General features: G+C 45.8%; 1 protein-coding gene and 1 long non-coding RNA gene across 3 annotated transcripts in view; one reads left to right on the top strand and one right to left on the bottom strand.

Annotated features, from left to right (window-relative positions):
* LOC147153661 (uncharacterized) overlaps positions 1 to 3,591 on the top strand; it is a 5,723-nt gene extending 2,132 nt beyond the window's left edge. Inside the window, exons 2-3 of the long non-coding RNA XR_015087230.1 lie at positions 2,798 to 3,144; positions 3,431 to 3,591. This is a non-coding gene — a long non-coding RNA (uncharacterized LOC147153661). The remainder of the gene's footprint in view (positions 1 to 2,797; positions 3,145 to 3,430) is intronic.
* On the bottom strand, positions 474 to 19,217 carry fgd1 (FYVE, RhoGEF and PH domain containing 1). Of its 2 annotated transcripts, none has more exons than XM_086034055.1 (18): positions 18,832 to 19,217; positions 11,964 to 12,149; positions 11,726 to 11,888; positions 8,066 to 8,651; positions 7,889 to 7,978; positions 7,662 to 7,810; positions 7,345 to 7,501; positions 6,639 to 6,777; positions 6,102 to 6,160; positions 5,872 to 6,018; positions 5,276 to 5,368; positions 4,995 to 5,074; positions 4,866 to 4,896; positions 4,283 to 4,384; positions 3,935 to 4,063; positions 3,695 to 3,853; positions 3,438 to 3,584; positions 474 to 3,122 (listed from the first exon to the last, which is right to left on the bottom strand). In XM_086034055.1, exons 1-18 carry the CDS (start codon positions 18,986 to 18,988, stop codon positions 2,850 to 2,852), a joined length of 2,847 nt encoding a protein of 948 aa, XP_085890181.1. In that variant the 5' UTR covers positions 18,989 to 19,217; the 3' UTR covers positions 474 to 2,849. The 2 variants fall into 2 exon arrangements, with proteins under 2 accessions (XP_085890181.1, XP_085890172.1); XM_086034046.1 differs by lacking the exon at positions 18,832 to 19,217 and adding an exon at positions 15,466 to 15,831.

Raw genomic sequence — 19,217 nt, 5'->3', positions numbered from 1 at the left:
TAAAACACAATTTCTATTGGACATGAGTGGATATAAAATATTGTTGAATAATTTTCTTAGTATCTTGTTTGGAATGTTGGTTTCGCTAAAGTTATTATTTCCAATCCAAAGAAGTGGAAAACAAGGCATTTTGATTAATATTGCGTTTGTGGAATGTGGTTTATGCAGCAAAATCTAGCCATCTCAGGGGGCAGCCATTTTGCCACTTCTGTCGACTGAAAATGACATCACAGTTGTGCAGGGATCAGACCAATCACATGATAATCTTTCACGGCACACTAATGTGCCACGGCACACTGGTTGGGAGGAATCATACATACACTTTTTCACTTCAACTGTTTAACTTAATCTATGAAAGACCTGGCCTTTCTATCCGTTAAAAATAACGGTGGCCCTTGAGCTAAATTATGTAAAAAAAAAATTTTTTTAAATCAGCTTGTATATTTCTTTTGAGAAATGACAGTAATCATCCATCCTTTGTCAATGCTTTATTTTAATGTCTTCAACACGTGATGTCTTTCACAAGGCAAAGTGACACAAAAGGTTTAAGGAAGGCAGTGGCCGGCCACTAACCAATCATCTCTCATCAATCGTCAATAAACTGTTGCTGCTGCTGCTGCTGTTGTTGTTGCCGCGGCAACTAAGCAGCCCTGGAACTTAGCACTCACCATAGCAACAAGACATCATAACGTGTGGATGTTAGCGGTTACGAAGGCAAGACCGAAGGGCAGGTTCTGGAGCCTGGGAGTTGCCAGAGCAACATGAGGCTCCCGATAATTCAGGGGTTACTATAACGAGAAATGTTTTTTTTAAAGGATAAACTGTAACTGGAAGTCCATTAATGTGACTATGTTTTGAAGATGTGTTGTCTCCAAGGTAACAGCAGCCATTTACAGTCCACGATAATGTATGTGTAAACTGTAAAAATAGAAACACACTCACCAGAGGCAAAAAGCCCAACGACGATAATCACATTATTACAATAGAACACTGCATTTGGCACAAGTTCACTCAGAACTCACAGCGCCACCTTGTGACCACATGTAAACATCAGCACCGCTCGTCTACCATCAGTTAGAACGAGTCATGTGACTGGAAGGATCCCAGCCTAGCTTTTCTGCTAGCTCACGAAAGGGGAAGGATTTGTCATCATCCAGCACTAGAGACGTCATCTAGCATTCAGCACCAGGTCGACTAAAGCACAAAGACACAAAGTCAGAAGCTTCAGAGTACATGAAAAAAAAATAAAACAAAGTCAACTGTAAGGCCATTTCCTTCTAACATCACTGAGGGAAGAAGAGCACCACATGCTAAAACCAACACGATAAAAATGTGCAGTAAAAGCCGAGTTGAAAACCAACCAAAAAAATGTCTAACAGAAACATTGTTATTTAATGAACAAAAGTCATCAAAGTTGTGGAACAAGCCTGTCGTAGCACGAAGGGCCTTCTTCCTCCCAGGAAGCTGGTTTAGTGCTATGCTAGGCTTTGACGCTAAAAACAGGAGTGATATCAAAGTTGGAACGATAACCCCCAAAAAAAGTATTTCATACAAACACAGTGATTTTAATAAACAAACGTCATCAAAGTTCCAGAAATAAGATTAGCCTAGTTTAGCACAAAGCGCAAGCTCACCGTCCAAGGAGGCTACTTAGTTGCTATGATAGGCTTGGAACTAAAAACAACATGCTAAAAATGTGTCATGTCAAGTGGGGGAAAAAAACCCAAAAAGAATTTCAGTCAAACACAGGTATCTTTATAAAAAAAAAATACCCCTGGCTCCAAAATACTGTAAGAATAGCCTAGCTTAGAACAAAGGGCCTGATTCCTCCCAGGAATTTAGTCAGTTGCTGCACTAGACTTGGTGCTAAAAACACGGCATGAAAGCCAAGTTAGAAACACAACCCACCCCCCAAAAAAAACATAGAAAGTTGCAGAATACGATTAGCCTAGTTTAACACAAAGAGAAGTCCCACCTCCCCGCCGCCACCAAAAAAGGAAGCTAGTCAATTGCTATACTAGGCTTAGCCCTAAAAGCAACATGGTAAAAATGTATGGTTAAAGCCTGATTGGAAATAAACAAACTATTGACTTTCCCACATATGCGGTGATCTTAAAGGAAACGTCATCAAAGTTCCAGAATAAGACTGGCCGAGTTTCGCAAAAAAAAAAAAAAGCCTGCTCCCTCTCATGAAGATAGTCAGTTGCTACGCTAGACTTGCTGCTAACGGCTTCTTCCCTCCTGCTGACAGTCATGTGACTGCAGGTGAATAAATTATATTTACAAAGGTTGAACGTTTGGTATCAAGGAAACATCGCGCACACACATACGCACAACATCCAACAGCGAGTCATCAGAATGACAGGAAGAAGAAGAAGAGTGTGAACAAGAGAATGACTGGGAAATGTCAAACGGGCTCTGTCAAATTCCTGGTTTCTCCTATGCATCTCCTCCACCTCCTTTAGTCTGTTGTTGTTTTACCCCCCATTAAATCTACAATGAAATGAAATAACATTAAAAACTTGAAATTAAAATGAAATATGGCATTTATGAAGTCATAATTAGCGATTGCATCCAGGCGTGTCCCGTCAGGACATCTCTGTCACGTTGACGCTGCACTTGGGATTCTTCCATCGGGGTGAGGCATCATCACTTTTGCAGGGAATTATGGGTAGTGGATGAAATAATCAAGACAGGATGGCAGCATCGGGAGGAAAAGGATTGTGCTTTCAGACAGCATGTGACATCACAGCTGTGCAGCGGCTCATGGGTAATGTCCAATCTTGTGTCCATGCAGATAACCTCCAACGGTTGGCCCCACCCCCTGCATCACCACTCGTCCAAACAAATCACGTGTTGTCGCCCTCTATCCCCTCCGGCTCGTCCCCCTCTTCCTCTACGCTCTCTACGATTGGGTGGTGAGGCTGCGGCTCCTCCCCTTTGCCGGCCCTGGACAATACGTCCATCCATCGGCGCTGGAGCTCCTCGCCATCTGCGCTGAAGTAGAGCGTCAGGTGACTCTGGGAAATCTTAAAGGTGTGCCGACGCTCCAGGCGGTCACATGACTCCGGAAGGGAAACATCAAAGCCAATCAGAGGAACGCTGCGCTGTGCCTTCACATCCTGAAAACACACGGCATCATGGGTAATTATGAGCCCAAAATGAGGACCAACTACAACATGTTCCAAATGATTAAGCAGGTCAAGGTAGCATGGTGTCCGAGCAGTTAGCACGCCTGTCTCATACAGTAGCTCAGTGCTCGGGCTTTCCTGGGTGGAGTTTGCATGTGTTCCCTGTCCTTGCATTGCATGTTTTGTCTAAACTGACCAATCAATGTCAGCGCACAATAGACAAACTGTGGACAGGTCACCAGTCAATTTTAGGGCACATATTGACAAAAATGGTCCGACTGACTGAATGTTGTGTCCAGGGCTCACCTGAGGAGCTCCGTAGATGTAGAGCACCAGGGGTTCATTTTCGGGGATGACAAACCAGGCCTTCTGCCAGCCTCGGCCGCCTCCTTTCTCCATGTGATGCAGGAAGCTGCACAGGACGCTGTTCTCCGCCGCCAGCGAGGCTTGTTTCTACAGTGACAGCCAGAGGTGGGAGCAAGTCAGAAGTAAGTCTCAGGTCTTAACCTTCAAGTTTTAAGCAAGTCCCAAGGTACTCATAGTGACCGTAATGTCCCTCTCACCTCCAGAATGGAGCGCCTCCTCTGGCTGCTGCCGGCCACGAGAGAAGGCGGCGGGGACACGCCCACCAACATGGCGTAGCAGTCCACGCACACGCGATTGGTGCGGTTGTTGTCGTATGAAAGACGGGCACGGAACTCAGAGCATTTCCCACAAATAACCTGACGGCGAGACAGGAGAGTTTAAGACGGCGACGGGTGATCGGCGTGGCGACGAAGCAAGCGAGCTCTTATTGGACGCACGTGACCGCAGGCTTTGCAGTGGTGGCGCCGCCTGGTGAGGGCGTTGAATGCCTCCTGGCACTTCATGCACAATGTCACTTCCTTCTCACGGATGGGTGTAGGCGCACGCTTGCCCAGCTCGGCACAACTCTAATGGAAATATGCAAAAGTATTAAATAACACTTGTTTGAATAATGTCATTGCCATTTGCCTTTTTTTATAAGCAAAGGGGGAAATTTTATTCTAAATGGGAAATAAAAAGAAAACATAGAGATTTTATTTCAAGGCCATTTTGCCCAGCCTTAAAGACACTTTTGGCGTTCATAACAATAAGTGTGTGTGAGAGTGGCGGCGGGGGTTGCGTGTTACCGGGGAGTGAGGGGGTGTAGACTCATCATCTCGTAACGAACAAGTCAGGTGACGAAATGTCTCCATGGTGTGTTCGTGTCTCTGAATGGTGGCCTGGATGGCCTGCAAGACACATCCACACACACACACAAACACACACACATATCCTCTGATTGGGTAATAGGCTTAGTAAATGCTGTTTGATTTCCAAAGCTGGGCATCGCCTATTTCCCGTCTGCATGTTTAATCGACCCACGTGGTCCCAATCGGTCAGAGTCAGCCAAACGACATCGAGAACGGACTTAACCTGTACCATGTCACACGCAGGTGCCACACTCCTGACACGTGGCAGAGTAAGGACACACACATAAGTGTGTGTGTCTGTTGTTTTTGGTTGATATTTTTTCTTTGTTTGGTGGCGTGTCTGCTCATTCAGCGCCTGCTTGTGACGTGAAGATTACGTTCTCGACGTCGATTGGCTGTCGTCGACGAGGGATGGACGGGACCACGTGGTCGATTAAATATGCAGGACGGAACGCGGTGGCCGTTAGGCGATGACAGGTTAGCTCTGTTGATTTCAAACCTGTCACCATTTCGTTTGTACCTGGATCCAGTCTTTCTTTTCATCTTCAGTCCTGCAGAGACACAGCAAGTTAAAAAAGGTGAGCAGAGGAAACCTCAACGGTTGCACAGTTGTGTATGCAAGGGTCATTAGCATTAGCATTAGCATTACCTGGCCTGCAGCTCAAGAGACCGCTGCTTGCCTGACACCAAGAAAGTCCGAGGAACCGCGGCGCTGCTCATCTCCTTCAGCTGCATGGTAAAAATAAATGCTAATGAGAATTGCTAAAATGCTAACATGCCATCCTTTGGTATGCTGACAAGCTAGCAGCAACTCAAGTACAAAAACCACTACAGCTCATCAGTATTCTAATGAGAATTGCTAATATGCTAACACGTTAAGAAGCTAGTGTGACGCCACCCCACCTAACCCCCCCCCGACTATAGTCTCACCTCCATGCCATCCACATCGATGCGAGCTCGGACACCATACTTCTGACCAATTAGACGTAGTTTAGGAACGCAGTAGAGCAGCCTGTCGTTGAACTGGAGGAGCACAGAGAAAGAACAGTAGTTCTCAAAATGTTGAAGTCCAGGATAGACACTTTTCCAAGGACCACTTCTAATCGAAACGCTTTTTCAAAAAAGTGGCTTAAATTCCTGTTAAGAAACAGACAATGTGAGCAGAATACATTTTACATTGTCTTGTGTTTGACAAGAAAGGATCTCATGGGAGGGCAATCACAGAGTCAGCGGCGCTGAACATTGCCAAAGAATTGTTCACATATTTTTCTTGCAAAACCAATCAATTAATGACACGTTGGAAACATGTGACTTCATGGTGAATTGTTCTATTGGCCAAAGGCTGAAGTTGTGAGAAGTAATTGGAATATAGTAAGTTTTTTTTTTTTGTGCTGGTCCCCTTATGATGGAATGTACTTTTTTCGAATGATGACAGTAGCTGATTCCAAATGTTTCATGGTCCAGGGACCCCAGTTGAGAATCACTGTGTTAGAGGGTGGCGATAAGGAAGACAGAGAACCCCATACCAGGATAAGGTATCGATCCTGCGACGTGCCGTTCTTGTTGGACAGTTTGAGGATGTGCCCCTCCTTGATTAGCTCGTTGGTCGGGTTCACAATGTCCTCTTCGCCGCCCAGGAGTTCGTACACCTTAAGCAGCTTCCGCATTCGCTCCTGAAAGTTACCAAACCATCGGCCCAAACTGTCATGAAAGTTGCGCCGCTAAGCATTCTGAGAAGCTTTCTAACAGTTCTCACCATCTTCTTGATGGCGGCATTGGAATGTTCAGCTGCCGTAGCAATGAGCTCTAGAGACTCTGCAGACAGATAGATCTTGTCACATGACGTCAACCAACAAGCTAACATGTTCATCCTTCCATTTTCTGTTGCCTGTTCAAGGTTGATTGTCATACAGCAAGATAATATGATCTTGCTGTATGGTAGCATACCAACAGTTAGTATTTGATTGATTCTCAATAATATAGAAATTAACAAGAGAACAAAATATCAAATTCTTATCAATCTGTCTTGGGGTTGTCTGTACTCAGATTGCTTTCTTGCTAAATCTAGCATGTCAGCATTTGATAAATTCTCATTAAATTGGGGCTTTCTCTTCTCAGGTTGCTAAACTGCCAAGGGATGTGCTTGTGTGAGGAACCATGAAGGGAGCTCTAAATATTTGTGTGTGTATGTGTGTGTGTGTGGGTGTGTGGGGGGTGTGTGCATATATATATATATATATATATATATATATGTGTGTGTGTGCGTATGTGTGAATACGTGCATGTGGCATACTCTGAGCATCCTTGTAGTCCGGCGCGTCCTCTGGTAGACGGTGCAGATAATCTTTGAGCAGGAGCTCATATCGAGGAATCCTTTGAACTGGCTCCAACATGTGGTGTTGAAGCGTCAGGTTAGCGCAGCGTTCATCCCTCTGACACACGCACGTACACACACGCAAACATACATCATCACGCACAAACACATTGTTGATTAAAACCTCTTGGGAAGACAACCTTATTTCAGACTGGAACACCATCGTAGAAAAAGTAACTCGGCTCAGGATGACAACCTCCCTTCTGAACTACAACTTTCTGTTGGTACTAGACAGTTTTCTTGGAACTGGAATATTCTATTTGGACTAGTACCTTCTCTCTGGACCACAACTTTCTCTAAACACTTTTTAGGGACTGGAATCTTCAATTAGGACTTGCTTGGTTTGGTGCTCATATGAGGTGTAAACATACTGTACAATAGTCAGATTATAAATTACAAACATTGTTATTGATTTACCAAAGTAAATTAATGACAGGTGTTAACTTGGTGCGCAATGTAATTTGTAGCTTTATGAAGTTCAGTCCATTTACTTGCATTAATTTATGGAGCAGATCTACCACATCATACATGGTGACCATACTGATGTTTTCCAACAACAGACCAACCTGGTCAATGAGGCATCTATGTACTGTATACGTGTATTGTGACGATGGGCGGCAATCACCTGGATTTCATGTATGATGCTCTTGAACAGAGCCGACCTCTCCATCCAAGTGTTGACTAGCTCCATGGCACGGTCAAAGTTCTTCACATACTCTCCGTACATCTTCAGGAAGGGTGCAAGCTTCTGCAGGATGTCTCCAATGCGTGGATTAGAGTCCCTAAGAATTGTTTCAAAAGCTCCAATTTAGAACTCCCTCTATGATACTTGTTTCTATAGTCAACCTCTGCACTCCGCAACATAGCACACTGGTGGGTTGCCTGGTTTGCGCATACTACACAAAAACGCTTGTCAAATCATGTAGTTCAAGACCAGCTCACCACTCTTCCATGCGCTTCTGTAGTGCCGGCAGGAGGAACTGCTGGTGGAAGCAGTGGATGGAGCAGATGTTGGAGAACATTCCGTGAATAACGTCACATGGGAAAGAAGAGCGGGAGCGCGCTTCCTCCAGGAGTCGGGCGCAGAAGACCTGCAGGGACCAGCAGAGCGTCAATCGACTTTTTGTGTCCGGACTGTGGAAGAGGGTTGTGTTGCCATGGGGACCTACCTGGTCCAGTAGATGGAGTTTAGACACATAGGAGATCTCTGTATGAAGGAGCTCATTGGCAATGTTGAACACCCTCTGTTGGACGGACAGCTGTAAGACACATGATGATGTGAAAGGCATTGGTCAAAATATGTTGGTCAGAGTGATCATATGACAGATGCCAGCTTCCTGTCTTACCTCAGCCAAGTCTTGTCTGGGGGCTGAAAGCACCAAGGTGAGTTCAGTCAACTCCTCCTCCTCCTCCTCGAGATCGCTGTCTGCATCCTCTGAGAAGTCCCTCCTCCTGGCTGCGCCCCTTGCCTCGCCCTCCTCGCCCTCACCGGCGTACGAGGACGAGCTGGAGAGTCGGGGAAGGCCGCAGGAGTAAACTCCACCACCGCCGCCACCGTCGTCCACACCGACAAAACAGAGCTCCTCGCTGTGTGATGGAGAGCTGATGCTGTCGATGCCACTGTCGCGATTGGCCAGCTTGCCCTCCGTCTGCGAGGAGGAGGGGAGGGACAAACGCTCGGGCGGTGGACCCGATTGGTCGGACGGTGGACGCTCGTTCATCTCCACAGACACCGGCTCTTCTGGTCCCTCCCTTTCCTGCACAACGTCTTCCTGACGTTTGAGCTCAAGAAGACCCACCTCCTCCTCCTTCTCAGGGACGGCGTGAGTTGACGATGATGACGGTGGAGATGAAGGTCGAGATAAGGGGGTGTCAAGGAGGCGGGGACACAGGGCCCCCCCTGTGATGTCAGGAACCATGATGATCTGCTCACTGCAACACATTGGTTAACATGATAACGTATCAATAAACATGATAACATGGTCATGTTAACTGATAAACATACTGTATCAATGAACACAATATTGCAATAAAAAGTAATCACAGATCAAAAAACATATTGGGTCAGGATATATGACAATAAATCAATAAACATAACTTATCAATAAAGATGAGAGCTAGAAACATGATAATTTATCATTAATCATCAATAAACTTGATAACAAATGAATACACACTATATCAATGCACATGAAAACATATCCATAAAGATTAAATCAATAAAAATGATTATTTGTTGATAAGCATAACAAAGTATCAACAACTATGATAACAATAGTATGAACATATGGTATCAATAAACATAACGTAGCAGTACTATTAACATACTACTATTATTAAACATGTAATGTGTGTAACTCTAGTTGTATCTCTATAAACATGTTAGTGAATCAATCCATAAAATTACAAATGTTGCAACATTAAGAAGCATAATGTTGAATAGCATACGTAAAAGTAAAAGGTAAGAAAATATAACATAAGCAAAACGTTTAAGAAAAAGCCACTCCATGAGGCATCACATTATCAAGGTGGAGTGGTTTGTGTGTGTGTCCCTATGATCCTAGGACCTAAGTTGTTGTGTTGGGGGACTTCAATGCCCAAGTGGACAATGACAGTAAGACCTGGAATCAAAAATGGTCGGTGCCTGTCATTGCAAAATTCCCGAACTCGTTGGTGGACACCAGTGGTAAGGGATGCCGACAAGCTGAAGAAGGAATCCTATCGATCCTGCGGGACTCTGGAGGCAGCTGATGGGTACTGCCTGACTAAGCAGAACACAGCTTCAGCAATCACAGAGGTGAAACCTCAGGTATGGGAGGAGTTAGTGGAAGCCATGAAAAAAGACTTTCAGACTTCTTTGAAGAAATTCTGGTCCACCATCTGTCATCTCAGGAGGGGTAAGCAGTGCACTGTTAACACTGTGTGTAGTGGAGACAGGGTGCTGCTGACCTCAACTCGGGATGTTGTGAATCAGTGACGAGAATACATAGAAGATCTCCTCAATTCCACCAACATGTTTTCCTTTAAGGAGTCTGGAGACTCTGACATAGGATGTCCTATCACTGGTGTTGAAGTTACCGAGGTGGCAAAGGCCCCGGGGGTGGATGAGATCCGACCAGAGTTCCAAAGGGCTCTGGATGTTGTGGGCCTGTCCTGGTTGATACACCTATACAACATTGCTTGGACTGGCAGACCGGGATGGTGGTCCCCCTTTTTCAGAGGGGAGACCAGAAGGTGTGTTCCAACTACATTCCTCAGCCTTCCTGGTAAGTTCTGTTTGGGGCTGCTGGAGAGGAGGGTCCATTGAGAAGTCGAACCTAAGATTCAGTAAAAGCATTATGCTTTTTGTCCTGGCTGTGAACCAGTGGACCAGATCCACACCATTGCCGTTGTGCTCCAAGGTGCATGGGAGTTTGCTCAGCTATTCTACATGTGTTTTGTGGAATTGGAGAAAGCGTTTGACCATGTCCCTCAGGGAGATCTGTGGGAGTGCTTCCGCTGTATGGGCTACCAAACCCCCTGATACAAGCTGTCCGGTCCCTGTGTGACTGATGTCAGAGTTTGGATTTGTTTCCAGTGAGGGTTGGACTCCCCTTTTTCACTGATTCTGTTCATAAACTTTATAGACAGAAATTCTAGGCACAGGCAAGGCATTGAGGGGGACCAGTTTGGTGGCCTCAGTACTTCAGCTCTGCTTTTTACAGATGATGTGGTACTGTTGGCTTCATCAAGGCGCAATCTCCAACTCTCACTGGAGCGATTTGCAGCCCATTGTGATGCAGTCTAGATGAAAATCAGCATCTCCAAATCTGAGACCATGGTCCTCAGTTGAAACAGGGTGGAGAGCCCTGTCCGGGTCGGAGATGAGATTTTGCCCCAAGCGGAGGAGTTCAAGTATCGTGGAGTCTTGTTCAGGAGTGAGGGAAGGATGAAGTGTGAGATCAAAAGGCGGATCGGTGCAGCGTCTGCAGTTATGCAGACTCTGCTGTGGTTAAGAGAGAGATAAGTCAGAAGGCCTAACTCTGGATTTACCATTTGATCTCCGTTCCTATCCTCACCTCTAGTCACGAGCTGTGGTTCGTGACAAAAAAAAACAAGATATTGAATACAAACGACCAATATGAGTTTCCTCGGCAGGCTGTCCAGGCTCTCCTTAGAGATAGGGAGAGAAGCACGGATGTCTCCTGGACGCCTCCCCGGTGAGGTGGACGTCCCACTAGGAGGACCGTGTCAGAAAGCATGGTGGACAATGGTAATCATGACAGGAACCTTGACAGTGACACTACGAGGATGGTGCCACCCCCATGGCATTGACATCACCATGGTGGTGACCATGACTGTGACATTCCCATGGCGGTTACTGTGACAGTGACATCCCATGACATCCCAATGATGACATCAACATGATGGTGATACAGCCATTGAGGTGACATCGTCAGGACAGTGACATCTCCATATTGGTAACATCCCCATGACAGTGATACCCCCATGTCGGTGACTTCCCCATGTTGGTGATGTCATCATGATGGTGACCATGTCGGTGAGATCGCCATGATGGTGACATCACCATGACAGTGATATCCCATGACGGTGACCATGACAGTAACACCCCCATGTCGGTGAGATCCCCATGATGGTGACATCACCATGACAGTGACATCCCCTTGATTTGACATTCCCTTGACAGTGATTATGCCGGTGACATCTCCAAAATGGTGACATTCCCATGGACGTGAGCATGACTGTGACATCTCCATGTCCATGACATCCCCATGATGGTGACATCACCATGATGGTGACATTCCCTCAACGGTGATCATGACGCTGACCAAGGTGGAGACATTCCCATGACAGTGATCAAGACAGTGATATCCTCAGTACAGTGACATTCCAATTATGGTGACATCCCTATGATGGTAACTGAGACAGTGACAACCCAGTTACGTTGACATCCCCACGACGTTGACATCACCATGACGGTAACGTCACCATGACATATTTCTCACCGCTCAAACTTCTCGATAAGTGACAGGACACAGGTGGGTGAAGCATGGTCCTCGGGACGGGAGGGCTTGCAGGCTGGCGGAGGGGGCAGTGGCTTCTCGGGCGCCCGAGGTCGGGTCTTCAACGCTCCCACCTGATGCTGCAGGTGGAGCGGCTTAGGCGGGACTGCAGAGGTGGGGCATCAAGGTCAGTGATCTGATGCATGTGCAGGTATTGCGGTCAACTGCAGGTGGCACCCACCTTGAGGCTTTGGTCCAAGCAGAGGAGGCCGGCTCTTACTTAGCTGCGGTGGTCCCGTGTCGTTCACCTCCTCCTCCTGGAGCCCAGCGGGACTTGAGGAGGAGGAGGAGGACTGCTGGGGGCCACAAGGAGGCTCCAAAGAGAGACTCTTTGCCAGCAAGCTAGGACTCAAGGAGGACGGGGGACCTGGCAGGGTCAATAAGGGAGAAAGGTATTGACTTGTCATTGAGAGCACACAGGTATAACATCAGTTAGTATGCTAGCTCGCAAATTAGTTTCCTAGCTCCAGAAACTAGTGATGGGAAAGTAGTGATGGGAAAATGAAGCTTCAAATTTGCTTCATGAACCAGTTGTTGTGTTTTTTTTTTTTTTTTACTGCTCTAGATGGCATTGCTCGTTTAAATAAAGGCGTTTAAGAAATTGCCGTTTAAGAAAAAGTCAGTGTACTTTCAGCCCATTGTTGAACAGAGAGTGCTATCTAGAGGAGTCAAAACTACAACTGATTAATGAAGCAAATTTGAATCTTAGAATCTCCACTACATAAAAGCATTTTAGCAAAGATGACATGTTCCGTGAGTCAGCTACAGCACAGTTCCACAGCAAATTGTAGTGGTGACCAATCAGATCCCGGTAGGACACTAAGGTTGTAAATGTGGGCACTATAAAGCTTCTAGAGCAGCAGTCATCAAACTTTTTGAAACTGAGAGCTGCTTCTTGAGTAGGCCTACCGATTAATGTCTAAGGCTGTCAGTTTCATACACGCTATGTTAGCGATCCTTAATCCTGTTCCTCAAGGGCCGCTGTCTTGCCTGTTTTTTTTTATCTCTCCCTACTGTAACACTCCTGATTCAAATGATCAGTATAGGTATCCAGTTTCTGCAGGCCTTGCTGAGTATCTGATCATTTTTTTAAAAAGGAGGGACTAAGGAAGGATGGAAGTTGTTTTTTGCCCGTCCCTATAATCGTCCCTAACTGACGTATTGTGTTGGGTTCTTTTAAACAGAAAGACCACTATTCTCTTCTGCGATACCTCACTCACAGGCATAGTCTGCCCGCACAGGCATACTCACAGGCCTAATCTGCCCTTTAGTGGTCCAACACATGTAACACCACAGATTACGCCACAAGACGCCCATTTATTTTGATAACAATTTTGTTTTGTTAACTAACTTTTAACATTTAGTACATACCTTATCCCTTTGTATGCGAAGTATATACTTTTCCTGGACATCTCTCTTTCTACGGCGTTATTAAAGCGGAAGTCAATCCAAACACTTTTTCTTTAAGGCTTTCTGATTAATATTGCGTTTGTGGAATATGAGTTAATCATTTGTTATTTTGCAATAATTATATTATGAATGAGGACGGAAGCACTTTAAAAGGACGAGGACAGACTTTTTATGAATAAGGACAGAAGGACAATGATGTAAGGGTGCTCAGGTCGCGGATGGAGGATGGACCGGCAAAATAGGGTAAAGTGCCCATCTCTGGTAATAATACCCACCTGTGGGAAGATATTTATCAATCATTAATTTTTTTCTCACAATAATTATCACAAGTGGTTTAACAAGGTAGGATACAGATAAATATCAATATGCAACACTTTATTTCGATACATTTTTCCAAGTGATGATCCTTGAAACGATCACTTCTACAACATTACTTGGAAATCACAATATGCCATCTCTGGTGGGATATTTTCAGAACAGGCTCCTTTTGTACTATTTGGGGGGCTACCTGGTGTCTGCCGGCGCTCTGTCACTGTCTATTCCAGAGGCTCCATGAGTCTAGATGTTCTACAGTAGCTTTAGTGTTGAACAAGAGGTTCTTATTGGTCATGATATGTTTGTGAATGTAGAAGGTTGTTGAGTTTCTATGGGTCAAGTTTTTCTCCAGTCGGTCCGCGTGGTGAACAGCAAGTCCACTACAAAGGTTCTAGAGGTTCTAAAGAACTAGACATTCCACAGTAGGTTATAGTGACAATCAAATTGTTTCAGGGATTCCACTATGACATTATGAGTGTGGGTATTAGGAAGATTCCTCAGAAGAGCCTAGATTTTCTCCTACTGGTTCATATGGTGATCAAGGAGGTTAAAGGAGGACATGACACGGTTCTAATGGAGATGAAGGAATCAAAGAATCCAGTTTAATGTTGAGAATGTAGCTATTAAAAGGTTTTATCTTAGATTACGCTACAGAATGATATAGTGATGACCATTGAGGTTCCAATAGTCCACTACACGTTTGTGATTGTATGCATTAAGTAGGTCCCACAGGGTCCACGAGTCTAGACTACTATAGGTTGTAGTGATGGTCAAAGAGTTTCTGGTATTTTACTAAGAACTTGCAAATGTGGGAATTAGAAATGTTCTCCAGATTCTTCCGGGTAAAATGTTCTACTGTAGGTTCAAGTGGTGATCAAGGATGTTCTGGTAGGGCATGACACGGTTTAGAATGTAGAAGGTTCTAAGGTTCCTACAGGCCTAGTTATCCTTAAGTGAGTTCTAGTTTTGATCAGAGAGGTCCTGCTAGACCAATACAGGTTGTGAATATGGCCATTGACAAGGTTTTAGAAGTCGTATGGGTCTCTCTAGTAGATTCTGGTACTTCCAGAACATGACATGGTTGTTAATGTGGAAGGTGCTTTCTACAGGTCAAGATGTTCTACAGCAGGTTCGAGTGGAGATTAAGGCTACTCTGGTATAATCCACAACAAGGTTGTTAATGTGTACATTAAGATAATTCCAGAGGTTTTATACGTCTAGATGTTCCACATAGTCGGTTCTGGTGATGATCAAATAGGTTAGGGTAGGCCACTAAAAGGTAGACTTCGGGATTGAGAAGGTTCTAAAGAAAATTTTACAGGTCTATAGATTGTACAGCAGGATATGGTCATAATCAAGCACGTTCTGATGTTAAGGTTTTACTGACACTTCCACAGGCATGAGCAGTTTCTCAAGGTGATGTTGAAGGAACCAATCGTATGGGTGTTCAGGTTTTGTTCTAGGTGACTTTGTGACGCTGGTTCCAGAGGTCATCGTTGGTTCTGATGTGACTGAACAGGGGCAGAACGTTCACACACATGGACGTGTGCAGATTTGGACGTGCGCTCGTGTGCGTGCGTGCGAGAGAGGGGGTGTGTCATGCACATACAAGATGAAGGTCTCATCATGATCAACATCATCATCATCAGCATCGAAGGACGAGTAGAAGCAAACACGCGCGCGCACCACACGCCGACTGCGACATAGCGACGGTATCGATCCGCGACAAGCTCGTGCACGCGGCGCCGAGTAGCACATCTGCTGGCATCAGACGCAGTGACGTGCACGCGCGCCACACTAGCCTACATTCACTGCGGCGAGATGTCGGTCAGCGCGTGCGCGTGCTTATCCCCCCCCCACACACACACGAATGTGACAGTTGACATGCACGCGCCAATGCAGCGCAGGGTGTGCGTGTGCGTTCGTTCGTGCGCGTGCGTGCGTGCGTGCGCGCTCACCTCTGCTTAGGCTGCTTCTGTCCATGTACATCGCACAACACAGCACCAGGCCGCTCATGAACGACAATGACGGTGGCAGACCGCGGCTCACCCGGTCCACATGCACGGAGAAGAATAAAAAAAAGAGAAAAGAAAAAAGAAGAAAAAGAAGGAGAAAAGGAGACGACGGAGAACCCGGCTCCTCGTTCGGCTCCACGCGCGCGCGCAAGCCGCAGAGAGAGAGAGAGAGAGAGAGAGAGAGAGAGAGAGAGGAGAGAGAGAGAGAGAGAGGGAGGGATAGAGAGAGACGGAGAGGGAGACAGAGACAGAGAGACTGAGAGACAGAGACAGAAGGACAGAGAGGGCAGCAGACTGCTGCTTATTTGGACAGAGATGTAGGTTAGAAGCGCTTGATTCGATCTAGTGACCTGGCCGGAGGTGGGCGGTGCAACAGTGAGAAAGCTTCACATGGATGTGGAAGGGGGTGGGTGTGTCTTGTTCCCTTCTCCCTTCACTTTTGGTCTCCTTGACAACGAGATGAAATTCAGCTAGACGCGTTTGTGACAGTCGCATCACGTGACTGCTCCGGAGCAGCCTGGCCAAACGATTAGGGACACCTCCTGGTGAAGCAAGCTGCCTTCGACGTTTATCCATCGTCGCAATTTGCGCCAAAGACGAAAAAATAATGACGATAACTTCCGAACTTAATGTAACCTTGAGAAGTTTGGGGGGCTGTTAAGGAGCGCCGCGGATGGCATTGTGGGAAATGGTAGCAAGATCGGACGTGATGTCATTTTAGATTTTGTGATGTATGATTTATGTCTGTTATGGCAGGGGTGGGTAATTCCAGTCCTCAAGGGCCGATGTCTTGCCTGTTTTCCATCTCTCCCTGCTGCAACACACCTGATTCAAATGATCACATATTCAGCAAGGTCTGCAGAAGCTGGATAACGATCCTGATCGTTTGAATCAGGTGGGTTGCAGCAAGGTGACATCTAAAACATGTAGGGTACCGCCCCTCGAGGACTGGAATTGCCCACCCCTGTTCTAGAGGTTATCGAGGAGGTCTTGGTAATCCCTTATGAATGTGGCACTAAGAAGGTTATCAAGGTTGTGCTAGATGTGCTACAGAAGGTTCTAATGGTGATCAAAGAGGTCTACTGCAAGGTTGTGATTGTGGCTATTGAGAGGGTTGTATAGGTTCTACAGGTTTTGATGTTTTTTAGAATGTTGTAGTCTTCAGGTAGTTTACTAATTCAAGTTTGTTATTGTGGCTATTAGGGCGTTTCTATGAATTGTACATATGTAACCAGTTGTGTTCGGCGGCGTTGTGTTTCAGAGTAGTGATGACACACAGCAGGATTTCCCGCGGTGGTGCGTTTAATCGTCTCAATCACAAATCTGACGACAACAGCAAATCAACACAAATCAAAATCCTCCCACCAAATGTGGCGATTAAACATGCCCCTCCCCATGGATAGAGTCAAAGGCGTGAACACAACTTAAAAGAGGCAGTGCCACATTAATTATTAAAGTAGGGGAACATGTAAAAATGTTTTTTCCACCCTTTGGTTATGGAGGATAATAAAAAATAAATAATAATAAAAGAGTACGTGAGGTATGAATTCACTGATTTTGTGTAGTTATAATGTAGTACAATAAGTATTTCCAAGTTTTTTTTCCTGGCCCTTTTTTAAAGTAACACGCCCAACACTGGCAAAAAGGAAAGCTCAGGTGATTCTGCTAGTTAGATGTTCTACTGAAGGTTGTAGTGGTGATCCAAGAGGGTAATTTTCTCCACAACAGGGTTGGGATCTTGGCTATTAAGAAAGTTCTAGCAATTTTGCGAGTCTAAATATCTTTTAGGAGGTTGTAGTGATGATCAAGGATATTCTGGTCTATAGGTTTGTGACTAATAGGAAGCTTCTCAAGGTTGTACAGGTCTAGGCATTCTACAAAAGTTTCCAGTGATCAAGGCAATACCAGTAGTCCACTACAAGGTGATGAATCTGGCCATTAAAGTCAATGCAAACATATTTTATTTTCAAGAATATGTTCTATGCAAGCCCACTAGTTGAAACAAGGCAATATGATTAATATAAAATATGAGTTAAGCAGCAAAATCCACTCATTTTTAGACATCTCTGGGGGCGACCATTTTGTCTTCTGTCGACTGAAAATGACATCACAAGTACTCACAACGACCAATCACGGCTCAGATTCAGAGAACAGGTCAGCCGTGATTGGTGGTTGTGAGCAGTTGTGATGTCATTTTCAGTCGACAGAAGACAAAATGGCCGCCCCGGAGATGGCTAAAAACGAGTGCTTTTTGCTGCTTAACTCAAATTCCACAAACGCAAAATGAATCCGAATGTCATGTTTCAACTAGTGGGCCTGCTGGGAACAGATTCTTGAAAAAAATATGTCCGGGTTGACTTTGGCTTTAAGAAGGTTCTACAGGTTTAGATGTTCTACAGAAGGTTCCAGTGGTGATTTGCTACCATGTGTCGTATGTCTATGACTGGATAATCACGTAAGTCCACCAATATCACAGTGGTGAGGCCTGGGTGATCAAAACAAACATACCCCAGATGTTCACTGTCAAAGCCTCCAATAACACTCCTACACTTACCACACATACACACGCTCGCGCACACGCACGCACGCGCACACACACACGCTCACAACACACACACAGTAGCAAACATGCAACAGGAAGTGATAAAAAGAGGACACTAAATCAACACCACCCGTCCCCGGCCCCCCCATGTCCAGAGCTGAAAAACAAGCGCACTCAAAACACAACTACCACATCTGAGGAAAAACAAACACACTCTGCCATCATCATCATCTGCTGGCTTGACCTTTGACCTTACACCCCACCCCATGAACACACGTGCACACACACTAATGAGTGTGTGTGTGTTTGTCTCTCTCTCTCTCTCTCTTTCTCTCTCTCTCTCGCTTTAGGTCACTGGGTCACTCACTCACTGCCACTTTGGAGTGTGCGTGTTGTCCGCGTGTGTTTGTGTGTGTGTCCAGCAGCTGAATCTATTCTTAGTTTTCATGTGTGGGCCGCTGCATGTTGGGAATCAGAGGAAGTGGGGCTAAGTGTATTGGGGAATGGGGAGGGGGATGTTGGTGGACCATAACGCCACTATGACATCAGTACCCCGAGAACATGTCATTGCTGTCAGGGAGAGAATAACGCCAGCTGAACTGTTACAATTTTATCATAAAAGTAAACAATGTTGCGTACACAATTGAACTATTTTATTTTTTTTACCTCATCTACCAATAACCTGGCTCTTCTGTCCATTTGAAAAATAAAACGTGTCTCTTGAGCTCATAAGTTAGCCCAGTAGTACTGTTGTTGTAGTTACTCACCTGTCCTCCCGGCGGCGCTGTTGTCGAGGTGGTAGGAGAACCTCATGGTGCTGAAGTGAGTGGAGAAAGACGACGAGTTAGGTGGTGGAGGGGGAACGGGGGGAGGGGGAGAAGGGGGAGTGGGGAGGCTGAGCAGGGAGCTACGAGTCCGGTTCATGAGTTCAAGGCTCAACGCTGGGTCGGGAGTGTCCCGCCGCTTCTCCCGCCCTCGTCATCCTCCCGCTCGCTCGCATCTTCTCCTGGCGTCCACTGCCTCCACATGCTTGCCACACCACCAAAGTGCAGACTCAGCAGATTCCTGCCGACTCAGCGACGCTCCTGCTTCATTCTCTCATTCTGCACACAGTTAAGACACATACACACACACGTCGTGGTGGACATCGGTG

The sequence above is a fragment of the Filicampus tigris genome, chromosome 1 (genome assembly GCF_054856515.1).
Source record: "Filicampus tigris isolate MCC_2025a chromosome 1, RoL_Ftig_1.0, whole genome shotgun sequence".
In the NCBI taxonomy this organism is placed as follows: domain Eukaryota; kingdom Metazoa; phylum Chordata; class Actinopteri; order Syngnathiformes; family Syngnathidae; genus Filicampus; species Filicampus tigris.
This window is presented reverse-complemented; position numbering and strand designations above follow the sequence as displayed.

What these genes read in the sequence shown, in the direction of transcription:
- fgd1 (XM_086034055.1), bottom strand. Translation starts at nt 18,988, where the DNA reads ATGAACCGGACTCGTAGCTCCCTGCTCAGCCTCCCCACTCCCCCTTCT. An exon ending in AACTCCATCTACTGGACCAG is followed by an intron (nt 7,811 to 7,888) that starts GTAGGTCCCCAT and finishes TGGTCCCTGCAG; the next exon opens with GTCTTCTGCGCCCGACTCCT. An exon ending in GGACTACAAGGATGCTCAGA is followed by an intron (nt 6,161 to 6,638) that starts GTATGCCACATG and finishes ATCTGTCTGCAG; the next exon opens with AGTCTCTAGAGCTCATTGCT.